An 18,374-nucleotide genomic window follows, 5' to 3' on the forward strand; every position below is an offset into this window, starting at 1 on the left:
ATTTCTCACTCTTCTACCTCATTATGGGCTGTCCCACAATGCATTGGTCTGTTTGCACATCCCCCATCAGCTGGGCAGGACATGATTCATGCCTGCCTCACTGCAGAACGTGCTGCCTCATGGATCTGTGCTGGCTTGCTGGCTAGTGGGCAGAGCAGATAATAGTTACTTTTCAGAAATGGAAAGCCTTCCAGAAACTCTGGGTGGCCTGGAGCTGACTAGGGTATAAAAAGAGCTCTCTAAAAAGATACAGGCACTGCAGAGAAGTCAAATTAATTCTTGGAATCCTTGTGAAAGAAACTGAGGCCATTCAGAAAACTCCACAAAGAGAAGGATTGTGAGAAAACTTTATGACCTCAAACTTATTTGGAAGAGGGGACAAAACACACAGTATGAAGTCACCAGAAGTTGTTTATCCGAGGGGCCTAACAGGAACTCAAGGTTGAAATGGATAAACTCTTACAGGCTACCAGACAATCCTGTCAGCTAAAACTGCTTCGGCATCTAATTATTGGAAAGTGGAAAAATCTGACAGCAGTTCACAAAAGGATCCCAGGGGAACCCAGGGAACTGTCTGTCCACACAGCATAAAACTGATGTGTAGTGATAAAATAATGAAATTTTTTTTTTTTAAAGAGCAGAATCAGCAGGTACCTGCATAAATACAGCATATTTTGGGGGAAAAAAATCAGCAAGACCTTTTTAAAGGCAAAGCCTTCTAAGACTCTTGCAGTTTTTTTAGAGATTCACAAACATGTCAACAAGGATAACCTGTCAGATACACTCAGATTTCCAAAAAGCTTTCAACAAAATCCTTCACCCAAATCTCTGAAGGTAGCTAAGTAGCCAGAAGGAAAGTCCTTGCGTGGAGGATGAGCAGGTGGCCCAAAGACAAAACCAAAAGTAGTAGTGAAATCTCCATCCGCTGCAAGAGCTCACATTAGCAGCAGAATTCTGTAAGGAACATGAACTGCTCCATGCACTTATAAAAGTTACACCAAAACCACAGAAGCGAGTAAGGCAGCTGATAAGGGTATTCCAGGGTAACAAATGACAATAAAGAACCAGAGACAGACTGCAAATAGAACAGAATAGAATAAACCAGGTTGGAAGAGACCTTCAAGATCATTGTGTCCAACCTATCATCCAACACCACCTAATCAACTAAACCATGGCACCAAGCACCCTATCAAGTCTCCTCCTGAACACCTCCAGTGATGGTGACTCCACCACCTCCTCAGGCAGCCCATTCCAATGGGCAATCACTCTCTCTGTGTAAAACTTCCTCCTAACATCCAGCCTAAACCTCCCCTGGCGCAGCCTGAGACTGTGTCCTCTTGTTCTGGTACTGGTTGCCTGGGAGAAGAGACCAACCTCCACCTGTCTACAACCTCCCTTCAAGTAGTTGTAGAGAGCAATAAGGTCACCCCTGAGTAGACTGGAAACATACTGGAGGGAGTGTACTTAATCTTTTTATAGTAGTTTCTAGATGTGTTTGTGAAACAGCTGAAGACAGGATATTGAGCAAAATGAACTGGTCCTACCCAGTACAATTATTCTTGTGCACTTTTTCTACCTTTCTGTTAATAAGAACATTAATAAAATACCCCTCTTATTCTCCCTCCTCACAGCAATTTTCACTGTTTCTGTGTGACCTGAACTTTGAGGTCCTTCTGCACCTTCTGGCCTTTCTGTCAGATCTGGTTAAGTGGCTTAGAATTTTAATCAATAGGTTAACAATGTTTAAACAACAACAACAACATTCATTTATTTAAAAGAAGTTTAAACCAGCATTTTAACCTGGGATTGAAGACCCCATGGAAAACAACACTGTCCAGATGAAATGTATTTGAATATGATTTTTAGCTGAGTCACAGCCTTCGCTTTAAGCACACCTGCAGTACAACCTAGGAGCAAATATAAGTATTGGGCATGATGTAACTGTCAGCTAATGCCTACCGATCATGGAAGATTAAATAAAACTCCCCTCGTGATGAGCAGCTTTTCCTTGAAATAGTCCCATGATATGGGCAGGTAAGACATTTCCAATCTGGAAAGAAAGAATTCCAGGTGCAAAGGTTTGCCAACACAAAATCACATGTGCAAAAAAAAAAGAAATGGAGGCAAAGAAATCTGATCAATGTTTACTAAACATAAAGCAAACCCAAAGCATACAATAGATACACACCATCATGGCAAATACATGCATGCAACAATAATAGAAGAGTTACTCACATGGAAAACCTTCAGAATTTCTTTCCCCTGTATCACCAGAAGCACTGTTCTACCAGCAGTAGCACTAATGGACAGGGCTCAGGCAATCTTACATAATTTCATCCTTCTCTGAAAGCACAGGAGGAATCATGACAACCACACTTGAATGTGGCATTTTCCATTACTGCCACTGTTCACAACCTCCCTAGAAGCAATGACAAGGTGGCCTGACATTGCACTAGACCATTCTATCTCAGTTCTGCACTAACAGCTAGGGTGTGGGACAGAGAGACATCCATATGTAAGATGGAGAGACATCTTTACTTTCTGTTTGTATAGCCCCTAAACACAACTCCTCCTGACCACCCAGTTGTAGTTTCTAGTACTACCACAATGCAAACAATACAGCAACAAGTAATTGGTGACCTCTTTTCACAGATGCTTCGAAGCTTGGTGAAAAGGGACAGATGCTGCAAGACCTTCTCCATATTTTACCAGGAAAAAAGGGAAGAGTCCAGTGGGTCCTATCGAGGAGAGAGAAACGTGCAGGAAATTCTCAGCAGCCAGGGGCCCTCTCTTGCTCTTTAATGCTGTCTACTATATCTGGTAGATAAAGCAGCCCCTCTTGGACTGTGAGCAGAGATGCAGGCAACAGCCTTGGGTGCTCTTGAAGTCTCCATCCTGTCAACATTTCTGCCCTTATTCTGCTTGCTGCTTTCCCTAGCCTAACAATCAATAAAGGAGAAACAAGTTCAGCTACTCCACTATCAAAGCAGGAGAGATTAAAAAGCAGCAGGCAATCTACACCCTTTAATCACAAGTAGACATGACTCCCAGTAGATCTATCTTCTGTATCCTTCTATAAACCTGCAGTTCACACCTTTACAGCTGTGCTTCATCAGAACTATCAGACTGTGTGTTTACAAGTTCATGCTTCCCTGCTGTCTTGGGTTGAGCGGACAGAAAGCTATTTTACCTCCCCAAAGGAGTAAAATAAATATCCTCCACAGAGTTTGAAAGGTTAAATGGAAATACTATTCACAAATATATGCAGAAATACAAAATAAATACACAAATTTGTATTTGTCCTTTTTTCCCCAAAACCTCACGAGGCCAACACCCTCCAAAACCTTTCACCCAACCAGGCCAAACACCAAGGCCCCCCCACATACCTCCCTGCTTTTCACCCCAACAGTCTAGGCCCGAACTGCACAGCACGAAATTTGCTACACAGCCAAGGTGGCAGAAAAGCACAGCTCCCCCAGCATACCAGAGAGATAACAGCCTGGCATGTGCTGGGTGCAGAGAGAGGAAAGGGGGACAACTGACAGTAATGTCTGTTTATATAGAGGTGCAGGTGGATGGGAATGAAATAACAAAGATTACACTTTTCCAGTGTCCACCTCCTTGTACTTCTCTGGTACTGCTGGAAGACTTTTCTCTATGGTTAAGACATCTAGTCTTAAACCCACAACACCTGTTTCTGGGACAAAATGTGTCCAAGAAACAATTGTTTGTATCAAGTGGACAGGATGGATTTAAGAGGTAAGTGGTTCATTCTGTAATAAAGCCCACATGTGCTAGTCTGAGACTTTTCCATTGCTTTTAATGCTCCCACCACCACCATCATCATCCTGGGCTGCACACTATTCACTGTGTAGCTGGAGGTGACCCACCTTTCTACCCATGTGCTGTTACACCAGCAGCTCCTTTGAGAGCAAAATCAAAACAAGTGCTGATGTTTCAGCTCAAGGCTGCTCTGGATCTAACATTTAAAACAGTTACAGTGAGAGAGCCTCAATTCCTTAGAGATATGCTACTACACATCAAAGGAAGTCCTCCTTCTGTGCGGGGAAACACACCATGCCACCAGACAATCTCTGCCACTGGGAACTATAGAAGGACACCACAGGGAAGAGGCCTTTTTAAAGCTGTGTGACATGGAATAAAGCTATTTTTCAATAAGTGTGACATCTCAGGAGAAGCCCTAAAGGACTGGAGAACTGTAGAGAACAGCAAGCAAATTCTCCAACTCATTTTCCCTCCATGGAGTATTTCTTGCCTCAGTTTTCAGTCTCATTTTCTTCCCTTCCTTTCTCCCACCACATAAACACAAAATTTGTGTTTATAGCAGCAGGACTATGACTCCTCTTCTGCAGCAGTGAAACAGTGGCATGCAGGCGCAGCTTCACCAGAGCTATCCCACCCATGGGAGTTAAGCACCTCCACTACTCCTTTGGTGCATAGCTTCATTTAGCAGACACTTGAGCTGCTGCCACTACAAACAGTCCTGCCAGCTCTCATAAGGTGACCATCTTTTGCTATGGTTCAGCCTACTTGCATGAGCCTCCTGCTAAGGAATAGACTTTATGAAACCAACACCATTTCTTCTCTTCCCTCGGGAGGGGGAAGAAAAAAAAAAAAAAGAAGAGAGAGAGGAGAATTGTCACAGCAGAGAGCTGCTGGACCTTCTTGCTTCCTCATGGCTTGGACAGATCCAGCATGTCAGCAAAACTGCAATTAAATGGCAGCCAACCACTTCTCAAATCATTCACCATGGCTGCAAGAGCAGCTACTGTTTGCATGCAGGTGACAAAGTCTAACAGCTACAGAGAAATGTTAGCCTTCACTGGTTCAGGGTGTGCAGCTATTTCCCTTCCAAAAAGTCACCAGGCTGGAGATGGACAGGTGAGCAGAGTAACTGAATATATTAATACATTCTGTTCTAGGTCTTTTAACATACATCACCATCTTCTCATAGATGCAAGATAGCAAGATCTCATTTAAGCATATTGCCATCCGTAAGATAGGAAATCTGACGACTAACAAACTCTGCTTGATTTCTGGCCTCTCATCCCTAATCTTCAAAGGCATAGAAAGCATTTGCAAATGCTGAATCTGGGAACAGAAACTCATAATCATACTAGAGATTAAAAGTTATAGACTCATTAATTTTAATGGCATATTTATAATTCCTCAGTACTCCCACAAAACACTTACTCCAGGTGATAATTACCTCTTTTTCCTCCCCGCTCTCTGTTCCATTGCACCTAATAAACATATCACATCTTTCTCTGCTAACACTTCCACTCTACTCAGCAGGTCACCTTTTACCTCAGATGACCAACTCATCAACATAATTGAAGTTAAACTTGGAGAAACTGTTCTCAAGCTGCATTGACTTTAGAAGGATCCCACTTCTCTCTGAGGAAGAGATGAATCCCAGTTCCCAACAGCTGTGTTCTTTTTCTGACAATACCAAGTTGGCTTAATATAAAGATTACCTCCTCCAGTAAAGCTAAACCACATGGCTTAGAACACTAAGACTGAAGGAGAGAAAAAACCCACCCCAACCAGCTAACCAAAGATTAATTCTTTTTACTGCAAGAGACAACTCTGTAGCACTGAAGCAGCAGACAGCAATCCCTGCTTTGCAGATAACAGCCCTAGAGCCAAAGGCACAACCAGCATTTTGTTATTTATTTGCCATGTTAGACTTTTCATAACATGTACCACAGTAGGCCCCAATGACTTGAATCCATTATCTCTTTCAGGAATACTTTCTACAAAACACTTGAGTTACAGATGTTGGCAGTCCTTAACAGAAGCATCTTTGATTTCTCAGAACAGTGTTCAGAAGAGCTTTTACTTACTGAAAATGCAGAAGGTGGCATTGTTGCTAGCATGAGCAGAAGGAACAAGTTCTTCATCTCTGCCTATGGGAACAGAAAGATTATTGATCAGAATTGCTTGCTTCTTTGCTCCTTGTGTGGTGAAAAAGCTAAGGTATCACACAGTAAAAATGGAGGTGGAACTAAAATCAGGTCAGAGAAGTTTTATCACTATGTTCCTTGGAGACATGAAGGCAACTGCAAAGACTGAAATTACCCTGCACAGAAAGCCAAAATGTAATTACTGAACGCAAATATTTCCTTGAATTTTCCTTTGGTATTATGAGAACATCATCCCTGCAGGGGCACAGTGGAAGATGCATGCTGTTGCATGTCTGCCCTTACACCCTTTAACATATACACATGATAAAGTACTTGAAGACTGCAATGACTTCAACCAACCCAAGGTAACAAATTCCACAGTTAACTTTTCTGTACTCTATGTTCATCCTGTGTGGCTTGGTGAAGTTTCATGTGTGATCTTGCTCATTTAAAATCCCACAGTTCAAGGACAGCTATAGCTAGATTCAACCCTCAGTAGCTGATGAATCCCTTCTGCAGAGATAGAAAGGAGTTCAGGCCACAGACCGGTACAGCAGCATACAACAGTTCCTACAAACTGGGACATGATGAGCATTTAGAACCACAATACTTCATTAGTGCTACTATATCCTTCCTCTTTTGAGCTGCAACAACCAAGCCTAAACCAAACATCACTTACCAGTGTTTAAAGCTGTCACCACTTCCTCCACTAAAGATTGCCTTTTTCTCATGACCTCACAATCAGATGGCCGAGTCCAGAAAGGTAAGACAGGCTAGATATTCCTAACATAGTTTAATCTGGTCTAAGCTTCTTTCTAAATCCAAAAAGGAAAGGGAAAATGCAAGATGAAGAAATATTCCTTTCACAGTGCATAAACCCACTTTTTTCCTAGATTCCTATCTCATCAGTCATTGTAACAAGAGCTGTTTTAATATTAAAACTTCACATATGGCTCCTTGAGCCTGGCTTATTAAATCCAGACAAATTAGAGAACACATATCACCATTAATAATAATATTGATATTCTCATGAAACAATGATTTTCTATCAAATCAGGACAAAATACATCCAAAATGAAACCTGCTCAATTCAGCATTTGCATATTGCATGTTACTTTATTATGGGCAATCATTTTTCTCATAATGCCAGGTTTCACTGAATTGTGGCTCATTACAAGTCTCTAAGTCCATATATACTGTGGATTTTAACCTTCCAAACATTCACAGTGCCAGGGATAAAAAGCGTGTCCTTTCATGTTTTTTTTCCTTTACAAAGTAGTTTCCTTGACTACTAATTGCTGAAAATCCAGTTGCACCAAGTTCTGTGGGTAAAATAGCAATGAACAGGGAAAATGTAATTGGGAAAAGAAGCACTGATAAGCTTCTCTCCCTGTGTACTGTGTAGCAATCATAGGATTCATAAGAAAATGAAGCTATAGGAGCTTTTTATATGAATAGACTTTCATTAATTTTGGATTAGTTCTTCTTAAGAAGCTGAGGGAAGACAGCATACCCTCTATTACCCACACATGCTACTACTTCTCTTCCCAATCAAATCAAGGAGGAAACAACCTGGAGATGCCCCCCACAAGAAGTCAAGTACATTCTCTATGCTGTAAAGGCCAACAGCCAAAACTTAGGCTAGATCTGTGTCATCACCCTATTCAAGAGCCAAAGCCTTTCAGAGGGGAAGGGCAGCCAAGAAAGACTCCTTTGCTACAAGTTCCATGCACACAAACAGCAAACCTTTCCTGAAGCAGCTTATTTAGTCCTCACACTAGAAGCAAAGGATACCAAGAACAGCATCTTTCTTGAATGGTGTTGGTGTCAAATGGAAATAAATCTTTGAGTCTGATCGGCTCCCTTCTTACTGCCTCTGCTTAGTGCTTTCTTCCCCAGCACTCCCTTCTCACATCTTTAATTCCAGACACGTATCAGGTTCGCAGAGATGGCTGTGGAAATCACATCCTTTGCTCCAGCAGCTTTACTCTGCTACTAACAGACTGCCAGCTACTTCTGGCATCTGAGCCAAGAGGCAGACAGGGAGCTGGGCTCAAACATGAAGCTCCTGGAGAAGAGGCTAGAGACTCAGATCACCAGGGCTAGCAGTACTCCCACTCTCCAAGTAATTAGTGTCTTCAAGGTTTTTAGCCATGCAGGATAAAAAGATTCTCTGAGGAGACAACTAGAGACAGCACTCAATCTTTGGGACAGTCCTCTCATCAAAGCAGCAAGATGTCACACCTCTGGTGCTCACTTGTATTTTTGTGCCACTGCACTCGCATGGGAATTGCTGTCATATGTCCCAAGTTTAGCATTAAAAAGTTTAGACCATTCAACCCTATTGTGCTAGTCAACAGATTCCAGGAAGGATGGTCAGAAGGAAGAACAGGGTCTTCTGTATCCCATTAAATCTCTCACTGCAAAATAAATCTTGTATCTGATTCTCTGAGCTTCCTCAAACTTGTTATGTGAAAAGCATCCTTGGTTGTAGTATTCAGCACTGATCCCTTTTGCCTTAGTTTCAACCACACACAACACTGATGGAAAACTGCCTGAAACCTCCAAAAAAGGTCAAGTTCTGTTTCCGGATTTAACGGCTCTCTCAATTCTCGTAGGTCTTGGGACACAGCAGCATATGTTTACTCTGTTTGCCATTCTTCTTGCTGCAGGCTGGGTATGCGGGGGAAGGAATGAAAAGGACAGTGTTTTGCAGTGCTCTCACTTGTAACAGCAGCAGCTGCTGCTCCCTGTGCCTCCTGCCCTTCTTCAATTCTCTCCAGCTCTCCCCAGCTCCCTTTTCCCACTGCATGCTGGAATAGCACCTCCACCCTCCCTCCACCCTCAAGCAGCAGCAGGGCCTAAGGGGAAATTGTGACTTTATGCTCAAGATATGGAACAGCTGCTGGAAAGCTCACATGGAGGAATTCCTGCCATTGAGCTGAACTATGAAGATATCTCAGCAAGAGAGATTATGAGAATCACTTCACACTAGTACGAAACAACCAGAATCTTCAACCAGAACTAGAGGTGAGGTCAGATAAAACTTCTGTTCCACACACAAGAGGAGATTCAGATTGTCTAGCCAACCACCTCTGACATTAACTGCTCAGGTTAGATGAATAAAAGGCTTGAAGGGGTAACTGGTTCCAGCAACCTGTAAACTTGGTTAGAAAGAGTCAGTGCAGACCTGAGCTATGAAGCTGTTTTCTTTAAGAGACACTGCCTCGAGCCCCTCTGAACACTGGATAAGTTCCAACTTGATTTTAGCAGCTTAGGACCCTTAGCTCTATTCCAGAGCAGTATGGATATTTCACAGAAATTTCAGAACTTCTGAAAAGATGATCTGGTGCCCTTTCCAAACTGCCTGCACAGCACCTACTTCTCCCTGGCACTGTGGACAGGAGATGGCGGGAATTTTATAACTCTAGAGAGAACATAATTCCAATACAACTAGAAACTGGCATAAACATCCTTATTCCAGGGGTTAACACTAAATCTACTCAGGAAATAAGCTTGTGTCTTAACAAATAGAAGGTCCAGAAAAGACAGATGGGCAGCCCTGGAGATTTCTCTGTAGTAGAGCCAGCAAAAATGCTGTAAAAATATTTTACTTTGTTATAAACCCTTATTCAGGGCCAGACAGGCTTAGCAAGATCAGTCAAATCTTCATTAAGACCAGGAATATGTTTCAGAATCCAGGACAGTTTTAATGACTCTTACATTTACTTTGCGTGCACAAATCCTGCATTCCAATGCAAAACCAAGGTTCCTAAGTGCTTGCTGAGATTTGGTCTCCTTTCCAAACAATCTCTCAACATCCATGTTCCTAGGGAAACAAGACCTATGTTGCCTCTATATACATGTAAAAATAACTTTGAATTAGCTAATTCCAGGTTTTCAAAAACATATAGTTGACTTTTGCTTCAGGGAAAAGATACTGGGCTGGGACACAGAGACTTTTAATCCATGTAGATGACAACTTTTTCTTTTGAATAAGAGGGAATCTGAACTTAAGAGATGTTATGAATAACCCAGCCTTGCTTAAACAAAAGCTTAAGATGTTTAGACACTACAGAATTGGATGACAAAAATCAGACTAAACCAGGTTTGATGAGCTCCTCTGCTCACAGATTTGGTCTGGGTTTTTCTCTGTTCCCTTTGAAAATAACTGGACAGCCCATGCTGTGTGGGTCTTCTCCATTTATCATGCAAGACAGACCAATTTTCCTCTGCCTATGAACCACATTTCTAAATCATCCTTTGCTCAAAGACACATACAGAGACACATTTGGAGACTTGATGGGGTGCTTGGTGCCATGGTTTAGTTGTTTAGGTGGTTGGATTGGTTGATGGGCTGGATGCGATGATCTTGAAGGTCTCTTCCAACCTGGTCTACTTCTATTCTATTCCATTCCATTCTATTCCATACCATACCAGGTATGGGGTTCAGGGACTGATTCATAGGCAGGAGAGGAAAAGACTTATTCAAGGTTCCCACTTTTCTACTGCCAGACAAGATTTAGTTGGACACAGAGGTAAGTAGCAAAGCTACACAGCAATACCAACTTCAACAGGTCCTTACAGCTCATTTTGTCTCCCAGATGGCAACGTGAATTATCCAATGTGGATCTATTATTCCCATCTGAGGTAGCCCTAACAGAATAGGTTTTTGCATGGCTTGTGAGCCAGAGGCAGGCCCCAGCAAATGCCTGTTTCAATATAGACAGGAATTGGTGTTTGTGACGTTTTGCACATCCAGCAAAGTCGCCACTGTCATCCCGCCACTTGCGCCTTTTCAGAATTGCCTTCCTTTTCCTCCACTCCCAACTCCACCCCCACTTTAACACATCATATCTTGGTTGTTATATGTTTAGAAGTTTAGATGAGGGAGGTGTGAAGCCGGAAAGGATGATAATATGTTGCCCAATTATCCACTGGCATAAACTTTTAAGTTAATGACTCAGAGCAAAGTCTTTTAGCTTTTGTACTCATTACATTTTCTAAACACATCCAGTGTATTTTGCTTCCAGCTTACTTTGTTTGCCTTGTCTACTGAGAAGCACCTTTTAAGTTTCTGGTGGAAGAGGTAGATAGGGAAAGTCTGTACATACAGCAAAAAGATCAAGCAAAGCAAGGGAGAGTACCACATCACATAGCCCTGAGGAACCAAGAAACCAATCACTCCTTTAGGCAAAGGGTATCATGTTCAAGGTACTTCTTAATATACCTGCTTTCCTTCCCAACTATAGCAAACCATCTTTTGTTTGACATTTTTCCAAAGAAAATCCTGGGCCTGATGTCCTCTGGGCTAGGGAAAATACGCCAATTGATGGGCACGTGCCTGCTGAGTGGGAGGATGCTGAATTTCCTTTGCCTTGACCACGCAGTGAGGCACATTCATAAAGAGCTGTTTACATATGCACTAACAGATAAATGTTTACACGTGTTCAAACACAAGGCTGGCTGAAAGAGCTTAGTGGGAAAGGAAAGACAATAAAATAAAAATAAGACAAGTTGTTGGAGGAAAAGCTTCACAGAGCTAGATTTACCAACTCACTCTGAATGCATGCTAGAAGTTGAAGAGTCCTAATCAAGGAAGTAATCCTGCTGAGATATACTTCCAGCCAATTTTAAGCATATTATGAAATATGCTGTCTATAAGAAAGCTGGAGAGTGACTTTTTACATGGGCATGTACTGATAGAACATGGGCTAAGGCTTTTAAACTGAAAGAGGGTAGATCTAGATTAGATACAAGGAAGAAATTCTTTACTGTGAAGGTGGTGAGACACTGGAACAGGTTGCTCAGAGAAGTTGGGGATATCCCCTCCATGAAATTGTTTAAGGACAGTTTGGAAGGGGCTTGGAGCAACATGATCTAGTTGAAGGTGTCCCTGACCATGGCCACGGTTTGGAATTCGATGATCTTTAACGATCCTTCCAACCCAAACTGTGGTATGCTGCTATGATTCTACAAAATACAAACTTGCATCTAGCACCACTTCAAAATTCACCTTGTTAGATGAAAAAGTTACAAGAACTTTCTAATGAGCACAGCAGCAGAGAACCAGCTGGCTGCAGAACTGATTCCTGCTAGCATACGAACATCTTCTACACTGCTCTATCCATAGGCTTTCATTTCAGCCTGATTGATAACAGGCACATAAATCTGCACCAAGCCACCGTCTAATGTGGCTGGCTCAGACTGACAATGCTTTTACAAAGGATTTGAACAGAGATGCTGAGTTCAGCCACACCTGGAGAAGCTGCTGCCTCTGTTGTACAGTTTTAATCTGAATACCAAAATCACACAAAATTGTGGCAAGAACATCAGACTGTGAAATACACAGAAGTACTAGGAAGGGTTCAAGTCATACCCTGTTGCGGAGTGGCTGAGGCACCCTTACTGCCTTCTGACTCTCCAGAATTCACAATGAAGGTTTAGGTGAGTGAAGCAGCAGCATCTTCCAAGCAAATGTAGTCACTATGCCAGCCCTTTGTGGGTTCTAAATGAGTATTTCACGAAGACAATTTTCCGTACCTATTAATATCAGCTAAGATTCAATTTTCTGCAACTAGGCTTCCATTATTAGGTTTGAAGCTAGAGATTTATTACGAGGAGTAAAGATAGGATTCTGCCTTCTATTTTGGTAGTCTCACCGTGCTTAGCTGTTAATTAAATATGGGAGCACATAGGGATAATGACAAGTGCACACAGACTGATTAAGACAGTTAACGTTGCAACAAGAAGCCACAAGCTGCCTATGGAAAATACATGACAAGGATATAATATCCCAAACACTAACATAATTGAAGACAACCTTTTACGCTTATTAATGTCCTTTCACAGCTCAGGTTTTACTTATATGACTTATTTTGCCTGATCTGAAATATTACCCCACACGGAGCACTGCTGCTGTTTACAAACAGCTGAGACTAATCCCTTCCAATCTGAATTTCTGAAGAATTCTTTAGGAAAAGAAAAGATTTCAAAGCTTGAAAATGATTTCCAAATTTATTCAACTTCATCCTAAATATGCATATGGCAAACTTCTGCACTGTGCAATGGGTTGAAAATGTAAATAATAATAATTTAAAAAGCACTATTTCAAAAGGAAACTTTAATACAACACAAATTCCTCTCTTTGCAAGATCTGCCCCTCTGTGCACTGAGAGGATGCTAGCACTGCATTCAGCAGTATGCCTAGAGTATACATAGGGAACACCTGTGTTAGCTTTAAACTAATTTGCTTGGGGACTAACAACAGACAGGAAAACACCAGAGTATTTACCCTGAACCTCACGTGGGTTTTGATTGCTGCTGCTTTTACATTGTTTCTGGAACCTAAGATACTTTTGGTTTGGGGGGAGATATTTTTGGTTCTGTTGGTTGTTGGTTTTTTAAATCTAACCTAGTTGGATTTTTTCATCTGTAAACATGCCAAGCAGGCCACACTTGCATGGATACGTCTCTTCCCTAAGGAAAAACCCTCACTGACTGTGATGCAGACATACCTTCAGTGGTATGAAGCAGGAATTCCCCCAGAGAAGTCAGTGGGCTTGCTTGCATTAATCTGTGAGGGGAAGATGATTAACGTGAGGAGAACCAAAAGAAATTAAAAGGAAAAACCCCCCAGAACTTCTGACTAACAAACTTTGGAGGTAGAATGTGTGCTAGTGGAATTAGGGCTGCAGTCTCTAAGGATACCAGCCCCAGAATCTTTCATCTGTCACTAAAAATTAACTTCATAAAAAATGATCATAGGAGGGTGCGATCACACCGCAGTGCCTGGAGAGATCTCAAAGGAAGCACATGCTCGACTGTGTGATCACGGCAAAATGACAACAGCATGATCTAAAAATAAAATGCTCCTTTGCTCTGAAGCTGGTTTCTCCCACAGATGCCAAAACCAGAGCCTCCAATTACTACTTTGAGGGCTAAGCAGAGAAATAAACAAGCAGTGGCTGGTACTTGTTTTCTGTACACCATGCCTGCATGTCAAGAAGGTGAGCTTGTTACTGTGTGAGGAAGCATAAACAAATGTTTGTATGTAGACTGTGCATATGAGTAGGCACCCACTCAAACCCTTTTCTACTAAAGTCCCTTCTCAAGCACCTAGTAACCATTATTACTCATTTTCCAAGACAAGAATAGGACACAATAAATTACATTTCAGGTCCAAGAGTGTTAAAAAATGAGACAGCGAAGCTGTATCCAGCAGAGTATCATTTCCACGGAAATAAGTTCTTCTGACAAGTCCATCACACCATGAGAATAACTGCAAAATGACTGTATTGGATCAGAGCAACCATCCATCACTGTCTAGGCTCAGCAGCTATGCTATGAGGGGTTTATCATCAGGTTTGTGTAATCTTTCTCACAGGCCTAAGAGCAGAGCAACTTACTTCCACTGGAGTTCCCCGAGCATTGATGTGCCACCAGGAGAATATTTCCCTCTTCACTCAACTATCAACAAGCCTCTAACATGAATCATGAGGAGCACTCTAATTGCATCCTCTGTGTTCAAGGTACTGTTCTTGTACAAAACCAGCAGCTCTGATCCTCTTGTGAAAAAAGCTCTATATTTCCTCTCTAGTGATGAGTCACAAGGTACATGAATTAATATTAAGGTTAACATTTTATTAACACTGAACAAAGAGAAAGCTTTCTGGCAGTGCAAGCCCTACATGTTCAGAGACACAGAACAGTATTTTGCCTGCCTTACACTGCATTCAAAAGAAAGGGGCCTCAGTCAAGACCAGAGGATTTTTTTCCCCCACAGGTTCCCTATTTTGACAGAACACCTGTGCTACTTTAGAATAAAATTTGCTCATTTAACTCAAACACAAACACTACCATGAACACCAGCTGCAACAACACAACTCCTTTTCTGTTCACTAAACCCCTTCAGCAAGTCAGGGCATAGCCATTCACATAGGCTCCAACCGAATCTTGGTGCCTAATTTGTGAGGCAAGCAATCCCTGCAGCAACTAGATTAGATGAGCTCTTTTCTCTTTTACCATGTATTCTCTTTTACCATGCTGCCAAGTAGCTGGATGAGAGAGAGCCAATCCCCAAACCAAAGATAAATGATTTACATTGGAAGTTACTACACTTAGTACAGCAACATTTGACGTTGTTACTTTCCACTAACATTAAGACAATTTGGTTTTATACTTCATATTTTAATGCATACATATAAAGAGACCAGCAAACAATCACCTACATCATTGCTTGAAAACCACTTCAAATCACTCATCACACACCATTTCTCAAATGCTACATTCAGAGTGGAGTGTTTACTGATGAACTGTTTTGGAACGTGCAAATACTACAAAGACACTACCCCCACCCCACTATTCCTGTGAAGCCATCAAACATTTACACTTACAGAGCAAAATATTTTAAAACCAAACACATCTGAGGTGTCTGGATGCTTCACAGTGTGAGGTCAACAGAACATGCATGAAAAAAAAGAGCCTCAATTACCTCACACTGGACAGGAAAGGAAAATCTGCTAAAAGCAAAGCTTCCAGAGACAGCAGGTCTGCTTTGCTTTATTTTTTTGCATTTTATTAATCATTCCATTTACTAACATGAACGAATATTAGTTTAAGGTAGTGCTGTGACAAAGATCCATGGTCATATCTACCTTTGCTTCACACCAGACACCTCCCTTTGCTTCCTGTAACAGCAAAACATTTGTCCCGAGAGTCCAGAATGAGGTTGGTCCCACACACATGGCTGTGCAGCATGCTGGCTCATCAACATACTGCACCTGAGGAAACCTCAGGGTTATCATGGCGGCTCTATCTACAGAGACTGGGAAATGCTCTGGCATTACAGAGGGTGGCAGATCTCTAAGAAGCCAGGACAAAAACAGTAAGCTGCAAGTCAGCTTACACAGAAGCTTTTGAAGGGCTCATAAGTACAATGCAGAAGGGATAAAACAACCTCCAAGACTTACCAAGACACTTGCAAAAGTAACAAGCAAAGGTGTTTACAAATCCTTTTTAGAGTCTCTAGACAGACCTAAACAGACACACCATCTCCCTAAACTCCTGCACTATCACTAGTTGTTATCTGCCCTAGGGACTAACATTACCTTCTTAAAAACTGAATGTCATAGCTTTGTATTCAACTGCTCCTCTATCTCCACCTGACCACCCACAAGGAACACCAAGGCATCAAGCAAACCTACTGTACTTCCACATTGTTACTAGCCCATTACCGTCTCAGTGCCAAGTCCCTGAAGTTGTCTTCTAGGCCTGCCTCGCACATCAGATTTCCTCAGGGATGAGAGATCCAGTCCTGCAAACCTCCCCTTTCACAAACAGGTCTGTTGACTCCAGCAGCTTTGTTTAACTAGGAAAAACTTCCCAAATGGACCCTCTCTCACAGAGGTGAAAGCAATGAAGGACTGATTAGGAGACACTCCCTCCCCTCAACACCTGCTGGCACATAAATAGAAGCAGCTGAGCACGCCAGGGATGATGGGGGATACAAGAGTCCTAGCACCTGGGCAAAATTTTATTCCTGCCAGCGAAAACTACAACTCTCTCTGCTGCATTTATCTTGCTTTCTGTGGGTTTTGGGTTTTTTTGGTGGTTTTTTTTGGCAGAGTAAATATGTTTGAGCCCATCAGGTATGTCCAGCATCCTACCAAACTGGTACCTTCCCCTTCCACTCCCCTGCTCCCCCCCAGCCACAACATCGGAAAGAGCAGTTTTGATTATATTAAGTCTCAGCATAATTAACTGTGAGTGAAAAGGATTAATGTTCACCAAATACATAGAATGTCTTTTCCCTCCCTTCTAGAAAGTAAAATGTAGCAGTACTAGGACTCTGGTCTCCCCTCTGTTGTACTCTTTTAACTGAAATTAAAAAAGAGGTGGGAAATAAAAAGTAGTTTAAAAGGCACAAATAGCACTGGAAAGACTAAGAGGAAAGAGACATCCAGGTAGAGGGAATAGGAGACAGCCCAGAATGCAAAGCCAGCTCTTACCTTCTCAGAGTGTACCTGTGAAAGGTGAATGCAAAAGTTGGAGACACTTACACCACTCTGCAGCCAAGCTCCAAAACCCACTTTCCTATGTTCTGGTTCAAACAGTGGCTCTTAAGCCCTCTTCTCCCCAGCTTCTGTTTGGTTACTAATCCTTACCGCACAGGAAAAGGAGAGTTGTATTTCATTTAACCCCTGCAGCTTCTGAGTTCCCTCAGAAGAGTTTTCGTTTCAGCATGGGAAAGCCAGAGTTGGAAGCAGGCACGCACACACGCCTTGGAATTGTTTCCAGCTCCTGTAGCCTGTGTGCACGCAGACATTAGCTCCAAACTGTGTCTTAAGTTATTGCAGGGGTGTGGCCCTTTGTAACTAGCTTTCTTTTAGCTGTAGGCAGCATATCAAAAGAGAGACAGCTGTCCACAGATCCCCTCAGTATTAATTTTCAGTAATTTCCTAACTGTAAATAAAAACCAGATCACCAAAACCAACCAAACAAAAAAACCCCACAAAAACCGAAACACATCCCCAAACGCAACCTTTACTTTAAAGCTAAAGCCTGAATCACAGTTCACAGATATGCTTTTGACCAAAGAATGCTTGAACTGAAATATAGTTTACAGCTACATCTGCCTCTAGGCAGAGCGAAGCAGATCACTAAGGTCTGAAAATACCAGCGCTTTGGATACAGTTCAGAATTTAACCAAAGACAATGGCAGCTCAGGTTTCTCTATCTTCCCCCTCTAACAAATGTCATGCAATTCAGAGCCCTCTGAAAAAATCCCACGAAGAAACAATTTAGCAACATAGAAACTGTTAAGGAAAAAGTCATCTAGTTGGAGTCATTACAAGGAAAAATTTGTGCTGCTAATCATGTGGATACTAGAGAAATGATTGCATAACAACTTACGTGTTGCTGTTGTTTTAGCTTGAAAACAGATAATTCCTCCCCACACATTGATTTTGTCTCTGATTAGTATAAAACAAATACCTTTTGAAATACAGAGACCACTAATCTATTAAAATAGATTTTGGTCCGGCCACCAGCATTTCAGTCCTTCTTACTATCAGGACTGAGGTCTCCAAGATTAAGAGAATAGCTTTAAAGTCTTAACTTTGGGTTGACATTTTTCATTTGCCTTTCAGTTTGAGAGTCCTTTTCCATCAGTAGCTCATTTGAAAACACAAGAAACAGAACCTTGCTTTCAAAAGGAGAGATGAAGCTTCTACCTTCAGCTAACTCCACATGCTGGATCTTCCAAGGAAGACATTAAGATGTGCAATGAAACCTTCAGAACTGGTATCTCTGCTCTCTTCTTGGCCACACTGCTGCTTTAGGTAGTAAAAAGAGACAATATCCTTGACAACTGTTGACGAGCCTAGACACACACAGCTCCAAAAAGAACATTTTCTAGCAGCCTCAAAAATGTATCAGGTGACACAG

At 41.9% G+C, this 18,374-nt stretch overlaps 1 protein-coding gene across 1 annotated transcript in view; it reads right to left on the reverse strand.

The window, feature by feature from the left end:
• PAPLN (papilin, proteoglycan like sulfated glycoprotein) overlaps positions 1–17,229 on the reverse strand; it is a 51,494-nt gene extending 34,265 nt beyond the window's left edge. Inside the window, exons 1-3 of the mRNA XM_054161547.1 lie at positions 17,093–17,229; positions 13,445–13,503; positions 5,868–5,930 (exon numbers count right to left, since the gene is read on the reverse strand). Coding sequence (XP_054017522.1) covers positions 5,868–5,924 — 57 coding nt within the window. The 5' untranslated portion in view covers positions 5,925–5,930; positions 13,445–13,503; positions 17,093–17,229. The remainder of the gene's footprint in view (positions 1–5,867; positions 5,931–13,444; positions 13,504–17,092) is intronic.
• Positions 17,230–18,374: the final 1,145 nt, after the last annotated feature.

This window comes from Dryobates pubescens, chromosome 5 (genome assembly GCF_014839835.1).
Source record: "Dryobates pubescens isolate bDryPub1 chromosome 5, bDryPub1.pri, whole genome shotgun sequence".
Classification (NCBI taxonomy): Eukaryota; Metazoa; Chordata; class Aves; order Piciformes; family Picidae; genus Dryobates; species Dryobates pubescens.